General features: G+C 37.3%; 2 protein-coding genes across 3 annotated transcripts in view; one reads left to right on the plus strand and one right to left on the minus strand.

Moving 5' to 3' along the window:
• Positions 1-17,031, minus strand: part of ANKRD45 (ankyrin repeat domain 45) — a 45,548-nt gene that overhangs the window by 15,664 nt on the left and 12,853 nt on the right. For both annotated transcript variants that reach the window (XM_065936910.1, XM_065936909.1), the window contains exons 4-5: positions 6,024-6,118; positions 3,417-3,555 (exon numbers count right to left, since the gene is read on the minus strand). In XM_065936910.1, coding sequence (XP_065792982.1) covers positions 3,417-3,555; positions 6,024-6,118 — 234 coding nt within the window. The remainder of the gene's footprint in view (positions 1-3,416; positions 3,556-6,023; positions 6,119-17,031) is intronic.
• TEX50 (testis expressed 50) lies at positions 11,331-13,420 on the plus strand. Its single transcript, XM_065936412.1, has 2 exons — positions 11,331-11,654; positions 13,181-13,420. The coding sequence occupies exons 1-2, from the start codon at positions 11,331-11,333 to the stop codon at positions 13,418-13,420; spliced, it is 564 nt and encodes a 187-aa protein (XP_065792484.1).

The following is a 17,031-nucleotide window of genomic DNA, read 5'->3' on the forward strand; positions in this document are numbered from 1 at the left end:
TGGCCCTAAAAGTAAAGCCCAAATGTCTAAGCTTATAATTCAGTACTTTTAATAAAATGATCACAAGCTAACTTTCAACCTTATTTTCTACTCTTCCCTAATTTAGACTCAACTACAATCAGCCAGAAGGATACTGACCACTTCCCTATTTCCATATTTCAATTTTTCATCATTATACTGTGCTTTCATTTCATAATTCCCTATATACTCCACCCTGGCTACCTATCCTTCTAGGAAATTCCTCTTTCTTCATGATTCTTTCTCTTTATGTTTAGGCCTCCCTGAATTACATAGCATTTAGCTTATCCTTTCAAGTATACATGTTTACTCACAAACTGGGTGATGGAATCCTGAAAGACAAGAACAATGTAAAGTATCTATTTCCCTTCAGAGACCTAAGAGAGTGCAGTGGGTATGCTCATTCAATATTAGATACAGATGGCAAAGGACAGTCTGTCATACTACTGAGGATACATTCAGTACCTTAACTTTTGATAAACTTTATCACAGTTCCTTCTGATAAACATAAATATCTTAGGTATTGGGTATTCACATTCAAAAGAATGAAGTTGTTTCCTACCTGACACCATAAACAAATAGTAACTTAAAGTGAATCATAGACATGTTTAGACATAAGGGTCAAAAAACTGTAAAAGTCTTACAAAAAAAAAAAAAAACATAAAAGTAAATCTTGGAGACCTTAGACAAGGCAATGTTTCTCCAACATGACACTGAAAGCACAATCAACAAGAGAAAAGATAGATAAATTAGATTTCATCAAATTTAAAAACTTTTGTGCTTCAAAGAACACAATTAAGGAAATGAAAAGATAATTCACATAATGGGAGAAAATATTTATAAGTTATATATCTGATAAGAGCCTTATACCCAAGATATACAAAGAACTTTTACAACTCAACAATAAGAAGAAAAATACAAACATGTGGAGACTAAATAACATGCTGCTAAAAAAACCAATGAGTCAATGAGTAAGTCAAACAGAAAAGCAGAGAATACCTCAAAACAAATGAAAATGTAAACACAACTTTGCAAAATCTACATGCTATAGAAAAGGAAGTTCTAAGAGGAAAGTTTAAAGCAATACAGGAATACATCAAGAAACAAAAAAATATCTCAAATAAACAACCTAACTTACCTAACCTTCTTTTAACTTCACACAAAAGAATTAGAAAAACAAATAAAGCCCAAAGTCAGCAGATGGAAGGAAAAAACAATCAGAGAGGAAATAAATACAATAGAGACCAAAAAACTATAGAAAAGATCAATGAAATCAGTAGTTTTTTTAAATAAATAAAATTGATAAACCTTTAGCCAGACTCATCAAGGAAAAAAGAGAACCCAAACAAACAAAATAAGAAATGAAAGAGGAGAAATAACAACTGATATCATAGAGATATAAAAAAGTCATAAGAGTATTATGAACAGTTACATGCCAACAAACTGAACAAACTAGAAGAAATGGTCAAATTTCTAGAAACATAAATTTTCAAACACTAAATCAAAACCAAACAATTTGAACAGATCAATCAGCAGTCATGAAATTGAATTTTTAATTTTCAAAACTTCTAGAAAGCAAAAGACAGAACTGAATGCCTTCACAAGAATTTTACCCAACATACAAAGAAGAGTTAATTCCTATCCTTCTCAAACTATTCCAAAAATTGAAGATGAGGGAATACTCCCAATTCATTCTTTGAGGCCATCATTATCCTGATACCAAAACCAGTCAAAAATAACTTCAAAAAAAAAAAAAGAAAATTACTGGTCAATATCTCTGATAGACTATATCTCAGAAAGTCTTGTCAAATACTATATACAATTACTTACATGTGGAATCTAAAAATTTTTTGCAAAAAACAATGAATGTAATAAAACTAATAGACTCACAGATATACAGAACAAACTAGTGGTTACCAGTAGGAGGGGAAAGACAGGAGGGGTAAAATAGGGGTAGAATAGGAAGAGATATAAACTACTATGCATAAAATAAACAAGCAACAGGGATATACTGAACAACACAGAGAAGTATAGTCATTACTGTGCAGTAACTTTAAATTCTATTAAAATACTGAATTACTATGTTGTATACCTAAAACTAATATATTACAAATCAAGTATATAGTTCAATTAAAAAACAAGGAGACAACTCAATTTAAAAACAGGCAAAATATTCAAAAAGACATTTCTCCAAAGAAAATATGCAAATGGCCAGCAAGCACATGAAAGAATGTTTACCATCATCAGTAATTAAGGAAATGCAAATGGGAACTACGTTAAGATACTTCATACCCACTAGAAGAGCTAAAAAATATTTTTTAAGATAATAACAAGTATTGATAACAATGTGGAGAAAACTGGAATCCTTATATACATTGCTTGTGAAAACAGAAATTTGGAAACAATTTGGTAATTCCTCCGAAGGTTAGAAATAGAGGTACCATGTGGCCCAGCAATTCCCCCTCAAAATACAGACCCAGAAAAATGAAAACATGTGGCCACATAAAAGTCTGTACACAAAAGTTCACAGCAGCATTATTTATAATAGTCAAATGAACAGAAACTCAAATGTCTATTAATGAATAGATAAATTTGAATCCACACAATGGACTATGATTTAGCAATAAAAAGGAATACTGACATATATTACAACATGATGAACCTTAAAAACATTATGCAAAGTGAAAGAAGCCAGACACAACAGGTGACAGACTGTATGATTCTATGAAATGTTCAGAACAGGAAACCCATAGAGATAAAAAGTAGATTAGTAGTCGCCAGGGACTTGTGGAACCAAGGAATGGGTAGTGACTACTAATAGGTATGGTGTTTCTTTGGTGGTAGTAAAATGGAGAAATTATGAAGTAAAATTAGACAGTGAAAATATACCGAAAACCACTGAATTGGACATTTTTAAATGGTGAATTTTATGGTATGAGAATTCTATCTCAATAAAGCTGATAGCTTTAAAATCTTAGGTACACATGCCACCAAGATTCTGACAGTGTACCTTCTCCAATGACAGTACAGTATTCCCACAACAGGCTTTTCAAACTATAGACTTTCACCACTGAAAAAAAATTTTTTTTCAAATTCTGCCTCTCTGTCTCCTTCAAAGACATGCTTTCTGGTTGAAAATCATTAGTCAAAACCATAGCAAATTACATAAAATTAAATGATTAGTGACAGTAATAAGATTAGTACTAGACATTCTCTATAGAAATAACTCAGTCATTATTTTTAGCTATTAATATTGGAAACTGAATGAAACTGAGTTATGGATTAGAGCTTATAATAATGGTTACTTCATGAAGATTGTTGAAATCTGATTATCTCAGAAATAACAACACTGAATCTAATTTTTATCCAATTTCAATTCATTTTTATCCAAAACTTACGTGGTGTAGCCATTTTCATGAAGATAGGAGTCACAATATCTTCCAACTGCTGTTTCTGCTCAAAGAGCTCGTTAATGGAAGCTTCCAAATGGGTTTCCAACCACTCATTTTTTACACGGCATGCACTGAGGAGGATATTCTAGAGACAGAAACAAGGAATTTACTTTCCACTTGTTTATTTAAAAAAGAAACTCTATATTATCTCTAAACCAGCACTGTGCAACAGAACTTTCTGTGACGATAGAAATGGTCACAGAAATATCTGCACGGTCTAATACAGTCACCATTAGAGGCATATAGCCAGTGAGCATTAGAAAAGTGGCTGGTGTGACTGAGGAGTTGAATTTTTAATTTTAATTAATTCTAATTTATAGTCACATGAGGCTAGGAGGTACTGTATCTGCCAGTGCAGCACTAACACTAGTGAAATGTGTGTATAATGAAACTCATTAATCTAGAGTCATGATGCCTTGGGCCAGTCTACATCCTCTCCCTATTTATTTATTTTCAGTGAGCTCTGTATGGCAAATAGATGGGGAAACAATGGAAACAGTGACAGACTACTTTCTTGGGCTCCAAAATCACTGCAGATTGTGACTGCAGCCAAGAAAATAAAAGACACTTGCTCCTTGGAAGAAAGACTATGACTAACCTAGACAGCATATTAAAAAGCAGAGAGGTTATTTTGCCAAGAAAGGTCCGTCTAGTCAAAGCTATGGTTTTTCCAGTAGTCATGTATGGATGTGAGAGTTAGACTATAAAGAAAGCTGAGTGCCAAAGAATGATGCTTTTGAACTGTGGTGTTGGAGAAGACTCTTGAGAGTCCCTTGGACTGCAAAGAGATCCAACCAGTCCATCTTAAAGGAGATCAGTCCTGGGTGTTCATTGGAAGGACTGATGCTGAAGCTGAAGCTCCAATACTTTGGCCACCTGATGTGAAGAACTGACTCATTTGAAAAGACCCTGATGCTGGGAAAGATTGAAGGTAGGAGGAAAAGGGGACAACAGAGGATGAGATGGTTGGATGGCATCACCAATGCAATGGACATGAGTTTGAGTAAACTTCGGGAGTTGGTGATAGACAGGGAAGCCAGGCGTGCTATAGTCCTTGGGGTCGCAAAGAGTTGGACACAACTGAACAAAGAGTCAGACATGACTGGACTGAACTGAACTGAACTGTGATATAAGTGTTTGCAAAAGTTAGAAAAAGTAGGTGTGCACTTCATGCAACTCAACAGACAATGCCAATATTTATTCCTTCTCAGGTGATTCACAGGAGGAAGAAGTGCAAGAAATGCAAAATGAGCAAAACCTCACCGAAAACCTTTCAATTTGCACTTCAAAACCATCTCTTTGCACATGAGCAGCAAACTGCTGGTATCTGATTTAAGATGTTCATTATTCTATGATTTGTAATAATAAGGAGACATGAATAAATTTATTACATGTCCTGTCTATATTATTAAATAAGCAACATTATTTGAAGAAGTATAAAGAATGAAGTGGATTTGTAAAGATGTCCATAATATATTCTTTAAAGGAAAGGAGAAAATTAAAGAATAATTTGTATAGTATGATCCTATTTTTATAAAAGCAAAATCTCTTATATTAATAAAACTATATGTATGCATATATATATTTATATAAGTGAAGGAAAAGTATACTGAGATTAACACAAAATTGCTATTAGAATCACAGGGTAATAAGACTCAACAGGGTAAAAAGAAAATTATTAAGCCTGCTTTAGATGTTTTGCTTTTAATCTAACCATTAGTATAGGTACATAATATTTTCTAGCTCAAATAATCAAATACTTAAAAACTGAAATTAAAAAGGTTTTTATAGTAACTAGTTTGAAAAACAAAGCACTGTTTGTGGCAGAAAGATTGTTTTGCAAATCTAATAGATACAACAGCTCTTCTAGTAGCATTCTATCGAAACTTTATTTCATAAGAGATTTTGTAAAATGTTTTACAAACAAGTGAAATGTGTGTCTTATCATATTCTCAGACTTGCTGATGTCTTATACTTTTAGCAATAGCTAATTCTTTTTCATAAGAATTAAAAGTCACAGAAAATTCACACAATATCCTGCCCAGAAATGAAAGAAATAATTTAAAACCCAAACACATTTCTAATGCCTTTAGCATACCTTTTTTTTAGTGTACATCAAAAGAAATTAACTAGTTCACATGTAGTACTTAGTATATGGCAAATGTGGCAAGCTGGCTTTACAATTAGCTATCTTTACACCTGTGTATTTTTCTGTTATGTAAATTTTGATACATGAAAAAATAGGCAGTGTATATAAGTATATATGCAAACATATAGACCAAAATATATGATGTATATGTAAGTTTTGAAGCAAACTAATGAAATGAGTATCAGTGGACCCCACTAATCAACAGAAGAACAAGAACACTGCCAGTGCTATTAATGCTGTTTCTGTCAGCAGTTTAATAAGAAAGGGAAAAAACGGAAGGAAGGGAAGGAGAACAGAGCAGTGAGGACCACCACCTACCTCTAGTGCTTTAGTGCAAGAGTTAGATACAAGGGCCAAAAATCTCAAAAAAGACTTCAGAACAAAATATAAGCACAATGTTGTACCTTGTCTTCCTTATAAAGCTTCCCTGGTCCCTTTTCTGTATCTGTAACAGTTGCAGAGACCTTTGCAATATATTTTTTCAGTGCCAGCCTTGCTTCTGAAAGAACAGGACAGTAAAAACGCTTAACAATAAGGCAAAGACCAAAAAAATTCACTCAACAGTTTATAATGTAATTTTATAAATCCAGAGCTTTATAAAGACTGTAGATTTATTACAGTTTTCCTTGGGGAAATTCAAGAAAGATAACACTTAACTAACACAGTGATTTGGGGTACTCACTATATTCGTGTGTGTGTGTGTGTGTGTGTGCGCGCGCGCGCACGTGTTCAGTCACTCCATCGTGTCTGACTCTTTGCAACCCCATGGACTACTGCCATCACACTCCTCTGTCCATGGAATTTTCCAGGCAAGAATACTGGAATGGGTTGCCATATCCTACGCCAGTAGAACTTCAATTGCGCTAAAATTTTTAAAGAGCAAATAAATACAAACTGTGATACCAAAGAAACTATAGTCAAAATATCTACTCTGGAAAGTGAAAGTGAAAGTCGCTCAGTCGTGTCTGACTCTTTGCAACCCCATGAACTATACAGTCCGTGGAATTCTCCAGCCCAGAATACTGGAGTGAGTAGCCTTTCTGTTCTCCAGGAGATCTTCCCGAGCCAGGGATCGAACCCAGGTTTCCTGCACTGCAGGTGGATTCTTTACCAGCTGAGTTAATCTGGAAAAAGGAACAAAAAGTATTTCCAATAGAAAAATTATTGAGACTTCCCTGGTAGTCCAGTGGCTATGACCCTGTGCTCTTGATGCCGGGGATCCAGGTTCCATCCCTGGTCAGAAAGCCATATCCCACATGCCACAACTAAGAGTTTGCACGTCTGCATGCTGCAGCTAAGATTCAATGTAGCCAAATAAGTAAATGTCCTTTGTTTTACCCTTTAAAATAAATTAAAAATAGCTTCCCTCTTCAAAAAGTGTTTAAAAATAATCCCATTCTCTATAAACACCCATCACAAAATTTGCAAGACTTGTTTAAACAAAATCACAACACTGAAAGAAATATAGAGACAGATTGAATATAATAAACAGTAGATTTGTTGTTGTTGTTTAATCGCTCAGTTGTGTCTGATTCTTTACAACCTCATGGACTATAGCCTGCCACACTCTTCTGTCCATAGGAGTTCCCAGGCAAGAATACTGGAGTGGGTTACCATTTCCTTCTCCGGGGGAATCTTCCTAGATCAGGGATAGAACATGCATCTCATGCATTGGAGGGGTCTTTACAGCTGAGCCACCTGGGGCTTCTACATGGCTCCAGCCCATGTAGAGTCAGACAGGACTTAGCGACTAAACAACAAAAAAGGATTAGCAAAGTATTAATAAGACTTCAAATTAATTTAACAATTGATCATGTCCTGTGACTGCTGTAACAAATTGCCACAAATCTGGTGGCTTAAAACCATGCAAGCTTATCCTGTAGTAAATTCTAGAGGCCACAAGTCTGGAATCAGTTTAGCTGAGCAAAAATTGAGGTGCTGGTGGGGAAGATTCTTTCTCTGGAATCTGAAAGGAGAATCTCTTTCTTACTGTTTTCCATCTCTAGCTGCAGCCTATATTCCTTGGCTGGTGGCTCCTTCTTCAATTAAAATACATCACTCCAATGTCTAGTTCCATCATCAAATCACCTCTTCTTCTGTGTCAAATCTCTCACCTCTCATTTATAATAAAGACACTTGTGACTACATTTAGGTCTCAGCTGGATAATCCACGACGATCTCTCCATCTAAAGATCCTTAGTTTAAGGATCCACAAGATCCCATATGAGGTAACAGGTTTAGGTTCCAGGGGTTAGAATCTAGATATCTTTGGTAGACATTTTTCAGCCTACCACAGCCTGTCTTCTGACCTCCCCAAACTCACATCTATCCCACATGCAAATACATTTACCCCATGCCAGCATCCAAGTTTCAATCCATTACAACATCAACTCATTTTCAAATGTTCATCTAAAATATCATCAGCTCGAAAGTGTCATCTCCTCATACAAACAAGGTATGTGTGAGACATTGGTATGATCCATCCATCCTGGGGTAAAATTCCTCTCTATCTGCAGACCTGTGATACTAGAAAACAAGTTTTCTATCCCAAAACACACTGGTGGGACAGGCACAAAGCAACAGTTATAGATTCTGCCATTCAAAACGCGAGAAATTAGAAGGAAAAAAGGAGTCACCTCAGTCTCAAGCAATTCTGAAATCCCACAGGGCAAATTCTATGAGGTATTATAGCCTGGGAGTGATACCTCTTGGCCTACAGCTCCAGCCTGAGTCATCCTTCCTTTTTCATGAAAGATGAGAAGTTTTTGCAGCTGAACAGTCTTGTCAATTATAGCTTCAAACCTATCATTCATGTTGCAAGCAGAATCCTCTAAACTGGAATCTAAGGTTTAGGTTTTGGCTCCACTAGTTGGTGACTTGGAGCCAGTGGTGGTTTCAGAATTTCAGTACAGGAGGAAGTTTAGCAGAGCAATTAGTTTGAAGAGGCGACTAAGGGACTTGTCATAAAACTGTATTTGTATAATAAGCATGCTGATTTTACTGAGTGCATATATTTATTTTGGGTGGCCTGGTAGAGAAAGGAGCTTATTGCAAGCATCTCCTAATGCCACCAGACCTATCAGAGCATTCAGGCAGCAATATACCACAGATTGGGGAGTTTATAAACAACAGAAACTTGTTTTTCATAGTTCTGGAGGTTGGCAAGTCCAAGATCAAGCTACAACATGGTTGCAGTCTAGTGAGACCCTTCTTCCTTCACTGCCAGCACCTTCTCACCGTGCCTTCACATGGTAGAAGCGGCCAGAGAACTCCGTGCGGACCCTTTTTTATAAGACCACTAATCCTATTTATGAGGGTTCCACCTTCATGTCCTAAGCATCTCCCAAAGGCCCCATGTCCTAACACCATCACATCAGGCATTAGAAATTCAACATATGCATTTGTTGGGGAACACAAACATTCAGACCATAATAGTATCTTAACCCCTCTAAGCTCAGTTTCTCCATCTACAAAGCGGAAGTATTACAATACCACCCACATATGGTTGTTCTAAGAATTAAAACATAGTATAATGCATGTAAATTTCTTGACACAGCGCCTGGCACACAGGAAAGTACTCAGTAAGTTTATTATTAGGTCACTCCTCTCCTCCAAACTTTATAAGTAACTCCCTACTGGCTACTGAATAAAATGCAGGGCCCTCCAAGACCTATCTAGCCACAAACTTTCCAGCTTCATCCCTTCCTACATTCATCCAGAGACCCTATCAATCATTTACTTCCCGTTCACTCTGACTGCTGGTATCAATAGGGCTCACTCCTTTAGTTCTTCAGGTCTGTCTTCAAACATCACCTTACCAGAGAGGCCTCTCCTGATGGCCCTCTGTAAGTGTAAGCACACATTCATTCACTTGCTGGCAACTTCATAACCCCCTTACCACTCTATTTTTCTTCATAGCACTTCACAGAAAAATAGATTTAGATCATTTTACTTTCTGCATCTCCCTACTAGAAAGTAAACTCCATAAACATAGTATTATACCTAGTTGTCTAAGTATCCTCAACTCCTAGAACAGTTATTTAGCACATAGGAGGTGCTCAATAAATATTTATAAAATGGAAAGTTACTCAGCCATAAAAAAGGAATGCATTTGAGTCAATTCTAATGAGGTAGATGAACCTAGAGTCTATTATACAGATTGAAGTAAGTCAGAAAGAGAAAGAGAAATATTATATACTAATGCATATATGTGGAATCTAGAAAGATTATACTAATGAATTTATTTGCAGGGCAGCAATGGAGAAGCAGACATAGAGAACAGACTTATGGACATGGGGTAGAGGGAAGGAGAGGGTGAGATGAAAAACTGACTCATTAGAGGGTCAGCAAAAAACTGACTCATTAGAAAAGACCCTGATGCTGGGAAAGACTGAAAGCAGGAAGAGAAAGGGACGACAGAAAATGAGATGGTTGGATGGCATCACTGACTTGATGAACATGAGTTTGAGCAAGTTCTGGGAGTTGGTGATGGACAGGGAAGTCTGGCGTGCTGCAATCCATGGGGTCACAAAGAGTGGGACATGACTGAGTCCCACTGAGTGACTGAACTGAACTAAACTGAATGGTTTACACAGATGCCCTCTCTGCCATCCACCAAAATTCTACTCATTCATCAAAGCTTACTCAAAATGTACTCCTATGAAACTCCTAATTCCCCCTGGTAGAACTCAGTGCTCTATCAGCCATTACATGATTATAATTTGATCTAGCCCTGAGTATAATCTGTCCTGTAATTTTTTACTTTCCTGTTTTCTGCTTCTACTGCTAGACTGTAAGTTCCTTAAAAGCAGAGTCTCTTTCACATTATCATATACCACACTAATCTGCCATCTCTTTTTCATACAATCATGCCAAATTCCCCACCCCTCGCCCACTACCTGGTAGTTACCACATTGTCACCAAAAAGATATGTCAAAAGGGGGAGTCATTCAGTATTTCCTTGACTAACTGAAGAGAAGGACATTCCTGAATATAAGAAAAAACAGAAGTAGAAGCTAGGTTGTATATTACCACGATAATGATATTACCATGATATATGACTGTAGCTACTTGGCGCAATGGTGAAGAATCTGCCTGCCAATGAGTGGGCAAGGAGACTCTAGAGCCACAGGTTTGATCGGTGGGTTGGGAAGATCCCCTGGAGTAGGAAATGGCAATCCACTCCAGTATTCTTGTCTGGAAAATTCTATAGACAGAGGAGCCTGGCAAGGCTACAGTCCATAGCATCACAGAGTCGGACACAACTGAGTGCACACACATACACACACGTTTTTAAGTGGATGCTAAAGTACCATAATTCTAAAGGGTTGGAAAGGATACAGGTAAGGTGTTCTCATGAAATTCTATTAATATAATGACAATTTAAATTTATTGGCTGTCAAAATATTAGCAAAGTCTTCATTTTTTTCAGAAAACTGAAGAGGTTCAAAGCATTCTGGCATAAAAAGAAAAAAGTATCCCTAATAAACCCAAGGTGATTGGTTAGCCAACATATTTTAGTCCCAGTGTGGTTCTTTATGACATCACTGAATTTATCCCCGAGTCACCATGGCTGATGATGTCACAATGATCATCAGTGTATATTTTGCTGCCTAGTTATCTTAAGTGCCTTGACTGGAGTACCAGGGCATTTCTGCTCTGTCTCTAAAAAAATTTTTGGCTGTAATTTTTTTTCCATTTGAGAAAGAAAGATGTCTGCTCAAGGACTATCCCTGATTTTTACTCTGTTGTTTATCTGCTTCTTCAGGGAGAGCTTCTCCATTTGTGATGGTACTGCCTGGACAAAGGTTGGATGGGAGATTTTTCCAGAAGAAATGCATTATTTGAAAGTTAAGACAGCTCCATCTCACTGTCTACCTTACCCTCTGGACAAACTATGCTGCAATTTTGCTAATATGGATATATTTCACGGTTGTTTAAATCTTATTTATATTTTAGTACAAGCTCTCTTTTTAATCCTGTCTGTTTTGTCTGCACATTATCTGTGGATGAAGTGGAAGAAACACAAAAAAAAGGTGATGCTAATAGTAATAGCTATAGAATATCAAAGCGTTTAAAAGATAAGATTATTATCTTCTCTGGAGAGAGAACCATGTCTTCTTCATAAGCTTCCCCACTCCCACCATTCACCCCAGCATCTATCACACTTTCTTGCACATATCAGGTGTTCAACAAAGCTGTACTGAATTAGAAGGTCTTTAAAATAACCTATTATTTTATTATTTTTTTTGCTTTTTTTGTTTTTGTTTTTTTCATTTATTTCCACTAATTGGAGGCTAATTACTTTACAACATTGCAGTGGGTTTTGTCATACATTGACATGAATCAGCCATGGATTTACATGTATTCCCCATCCCGATCCCCGCTCCCACCTCCCTCTCTACCTGATCCCTCTGGGTCTTCCCAGTGCACCAGGCCCGAGCACTTGTCTCATGCATCCAACCTGGGCTGGTGATCTGTTTCACCATAGATAATATACATGTTTCGATGCTGTTCTCTTGATACATCCCACTCTCGCCTTCTCCCACAGAGTCCAAAAGTCTGTTCTGTACATCTGTGTCTCTTTTTCTGTTTTGCATATAGGGTTATCATTACCATCTTTCTAAATTCCATATATATGTGTTAGTATGCTGTAATGTTCTTTATCTTTCTGGCTTACTTCACTCTGTATAATGGGCTCCAGTTTCATCCATCTCATTAGAACTGATTCAAATGAATTCTTTTTAATGGCTGAGTAATATTCCATGGTGTATACGTACCACAGCTTCCTTATCCATTCATCTGCTGATGGGCATCTAGGTTGCTTCCATGTCCTGGCTAAAAATAACCTATTATTTTAGATAGTTTAAAGTTACAAAACACATCAAGAAAGTAATGAGCTACAATGAGTATAATGTATAGGAAATGCAGTTATCTATCTGGGCTCTTAGGTAAATCACTGTATCTTTCTCTGCTGTCTGGTCAATAAAATGAAGGATGTGGAACAAGAGATCTTGTTAAGATTCCTTCCCGATCTACCTAAAAAAGCTAAGTATACTGAAGTTGGTGTGTATATTATTTAACGTACTGTAAACTAATTTCTAATTTTAGGATAACTTTCTGGAAAATAACAAACTGATTCCCCACTTTGCCAGTGTTACTATATTTTGAGGCAATCTTAAAAGCTCATTGATCTTCACAACAACTATATATTTATAAAATGTCTATGATTTTATCACATTACATCTTAAGGCAATTTAGTAAAGGAAAATAATGTACTAATATTCAAATAATTTCTCCCAGCAGAATGCTCTAACAATCATAGAAAGTACTTATTAAATGTTTGCTGAATGGTGATCATGATCACTACAACCTTACACAAAGGCATATAAAAAAGAGCATTTCTTCTGCATTTTTACCTCTCTTCTATAACAACTTTTTCTTTGCATAAGTAAGTAAAGTGTGATATTTGGAGCTTAAGCATATATATCCAGAAAACAAATTTAATTTGAACTACAGTAAGGAAAAAATTCTGTAATATCATTTGTTTTTCTTCTTTTAGCTAAAGAAACAAGTCTCCTTGGATACAACTGATAATGATCTAGAAACCCAGTCTGTCTATGACATTGACCAAATACTCTGCAGACTGGTGGCCACAACATCTATGATGACCAAGTACCTGAATCAGATGTCCCATCACCCTCAGGCTAAGAAAGCCAAGCACCGAAAACTAAAAAGAAAGAAGACTGAAGGAGGAGAAAAGGAGGCAGAGCATGCTAGACACATCCATACGCAAATATAACTCAGTCCACTACACAAGAAATCTATTGAGGGAAATCATGGAAGGACAAAAGTGATTCTTTGAGATGCTTTGTAATTTTTTGGCTAAATTCTTTACTGAAACTTTCCAACAAAGTCTCTACTGAAAAGTTATTTCTATTCAGCTAAAACAGCATCCATGCTTACTAAAAAGTACTAGGGGAAAGACCATATACAACCACCACTCCATGTTTAAGTGTTCTGTTCTTTTTAATGTGTTAGATTGCTAATCAGTAAGCAAACTGTAGAATAGAATCTTGATTTAGTGTTTCAATAAATCTCTGATTTAAGCAATTTTTGTGAATTCTCTTAGTTTCCTGAGCAAATTTTATGGCCATGTGCAGATGTTTAATTTCCCATCTCAAATTGTTAAAATAGTATGGAAATAATAAGGAACAGATTAATTTCTAAGTATAAATGTTCCCCTTTTCAGTATAATAAATAAAGAATTAAGTATAAACACTTTTTTTAAAATTTCAAACTTCTGTTGATAAGACACATAAGTTTTTAAAATATTTCACTTTTGTTGATCAGTCACCTCATTTCTTAAAGTATGGTTTCTATATTTAAAAAAAAAAAAACTGAGACTGAGACGGACAGATTTTCTTAACAACATATAAAAGAATCCCAGAAAAACATGACAGATTTATAATATACCTCCCATCAATAAAAGGAAAAAAAACTTTAAAAAAAATCCTTTGTAAGTAACAGATAATGCTATAGTCTTAACAAATAACAGAAGGGAATAAGTTCTGCCTTGTGTTATTGTGGATTATTAAAAATTTACTTATGGTTCCACTTTCCAGAATCCCTTACTTTCACTCTTTCTTAACACAACGTTACTCCCACATTTCCATGAATACTTGTTCCATACCTTCAGAGTTCTGAACAATCAACTAATTCTATATATGTGTGTGTATATATATATGTATTTCTTTTAATATAGGACCCTTGAACAATTAAAAAGTCTATAAACCTTGAAAACCCAAAGAAATTGATCTCTAATGGTCATATTTTCAGTAGCATGGAGGAGTCTCTGGGGTAGGGAGTCCTCAACCCTGTAAACCTCTCCAGGTGACTCCTACTCTGATCACTAGAGCAAGAAATGGAAGTGGTTTATATTCTTGTTAAGTCTTAATTAAACAAATGCTTAACTTTATGTTGAGTAGTTAGCATTTCTGACACTCCACAGCTACATCACCATGAATCCTTACAATTCCATCACTCATCTGGAAACAGAACACTAGTTTATAGCATCATAGTCTTTTATCTTCATTACTAGGAAATGGCAGGTCTAATTCCTCCAAGACTGTAAGGACCCAAACTAAACAGATGGACATTAGGGAGAAGGAAATTGAAATTCGGCAGGGAGGGCACACGGGAGTCCTCAGGGCAGAGTGTGCTATGTGAGGCAGACGCAGCCTTCTCCTCAGGGCCCTCCAGGCCCTCCAACCTCAGGATCAGCTGGTGAGCTGGGGGGTCCAGGTACAGGCTGAGGGCTGTGTCCAGCAGAGCTCCAGAGCCCTCCCCACGGCACCCACTGGCCAGGCTCAGGCCTTGAAGCAGCTGCTGACCCATCCCTATTTCTCCAACCTAAGAGTGGTGGTCTCCACAGGTCGTAGTCCATGGGACCTGGCCCCCATTTGGGCAGACTGAGGGCCAGTTGGTCCTAGGCACCTGGCTCCCACAGTGATGACAGCTGGGCAGGATCTGGGGACCTGGCCCTGAGGGTGCCACCCACTGAGATCTGACTCCTCAGCTGGACCTGAGCACTGGCAGGAGGACCCAGACTGGGTGCTGGATGAACGCTCCTGGGTAGGGTTACTGGCCCATCCAGGGACCCTTCCTCTTAGCCAGGCTAACTTTTGACCTTGGAGGGCAAAAGTTGAGGGTCGGGACCTTGCCCTTTCTTGTAGAATAGAGAATAACATTTGCTTTGGTAGAGTTTTACCTAGCCGTGACCTGACCTCAAGAACAAAAGATCTGACACCAAGAAGTCTGCAACAACTAACCATGCCCCTTCCTTCACCTTTCCTATAAAAGGGCTTTGCTGAGAGCTTTCAGGGAGCTCCTGGGTTTTTTAAGGCATGAGCCACCCATCTACTTACATGGCCCTGCAATAAACCTTTCCCTGCTCCAGACTCACATTTTGGCATTGTTTGGTCTCACTGCATGTCGGGCCCGTGGACTTCCGCTCAGTGACAAAAACCAATGAAACTCTATGCTCATAAGCCCCAAACTTTCAGAAAAGTTACAGCAAAGTTTGTTCCTGGATTGTATTTTCTTAAATACCATGGGTCATTCTTCAAAATTGGATTTTAAATTATGTAATGTGAATTTTGGTAGATCACCAGTACAGGTTTGAGGCATGAGACAGGGTGCTCAGGGCCGGAGCACTGGGATGACCCTGAGGGATGGGATGGGGAGGGAGGTGGGGGGGGGGGGGTTCAGGATGGGGAACATATGTACACCCATGGTTGATTCATGTCAATGTATGGCAAAAACCACTACAATATTGTAAAGTAATTAGCCTCCAAATAAAATAAATTTTTAAAAAATAAATAAATAAAAATTATATAATGTGAATTTTGGGCTTCCCAGGTGGTACTAGTGATAAAGAACCCACCTACCAATTCATAAGACATAAGAGACATGGGTTCAATCCCTGGGATCAGGAAGATCCCCTGGAGGAGGTCATGGCAACTCACTCCAGTATTCTTGCCTGGAGAATTGCAATGACAGAGGAGCCTGGCAGTTACAGTCCACAGGGTGGCAAAGAGTTGGAGATAAGTGAAGCGACTTAGCACGCATGAATGTGAATTTCACCTAGAACTAATTATTCATGAGGAGGTCAATTAAATTTTTTGCTATTTTCTTTTTGCTTATGCATCTGATCATAAAATTGAAGGTAACTGACAGAAATATGGCCCCTCAAAAATATTTAGTGCAAGTGGACAATTAAATACCAAATAATCTACAAAGTATAACTCATCTTTTTCTTCCCAAATATGCTACCTTCCCTCAATTTCCTTACTTCTATTAATCCTCCCAGTTCCCTTTTTATTTTACTGATAAACAACTCCTTAAGGCTGCCATATGAATCTTCCTAAAGATCACTTTAATCCTCTTCCTCTTCTACATAAAATCTTCCAATGGCTCCCCATGGCTACAAAAATGAAATGTAAACACCTTAGCCTGACATTTGGAGGTATAATCTGACTGGAACAATAGCAGCATCACACTTCAAGTGTAATCACCCAACAGGCACTGTGCTGAGACATGGTTTCTGCATCTCATCTCAATCTCACAACTCCCCCAAGAGATAAGGACTATTATGAGCCCCCTTTTCTGGAAATTAAGACTGAAATATAAAGAATTTAAGTATCTTGCCCAAGGTCACATAGGTTTCAAGGAGAGACACCAGTATTTCAACTCAAGCAATTTGATTCAAGAGCCCATGTACTTACTTTTCTTTTATTAACCTGCCTGTGTTGTAGCTTGCTTATGTAAATTATATTGACTTGCTCTTCCAGTAAGGCAATCTCATCACTGTTTCCCCAACACGTCACTTCCAGTCATAAGGTTTCGCTCACA

Source organism: Muntiacus reevesi, chromosome 5, assembly GCF_963930625.1.
Source record: "Muntiacus reevesi chromosome 5, mMunRee1.1, whole genome shotgun sequence".
NCBI lineage: Eukaryota > Metazoa > Chordata > Mammalia > Artiodactyla > Cervidae > Muntiacus > Muntiacus reevesi.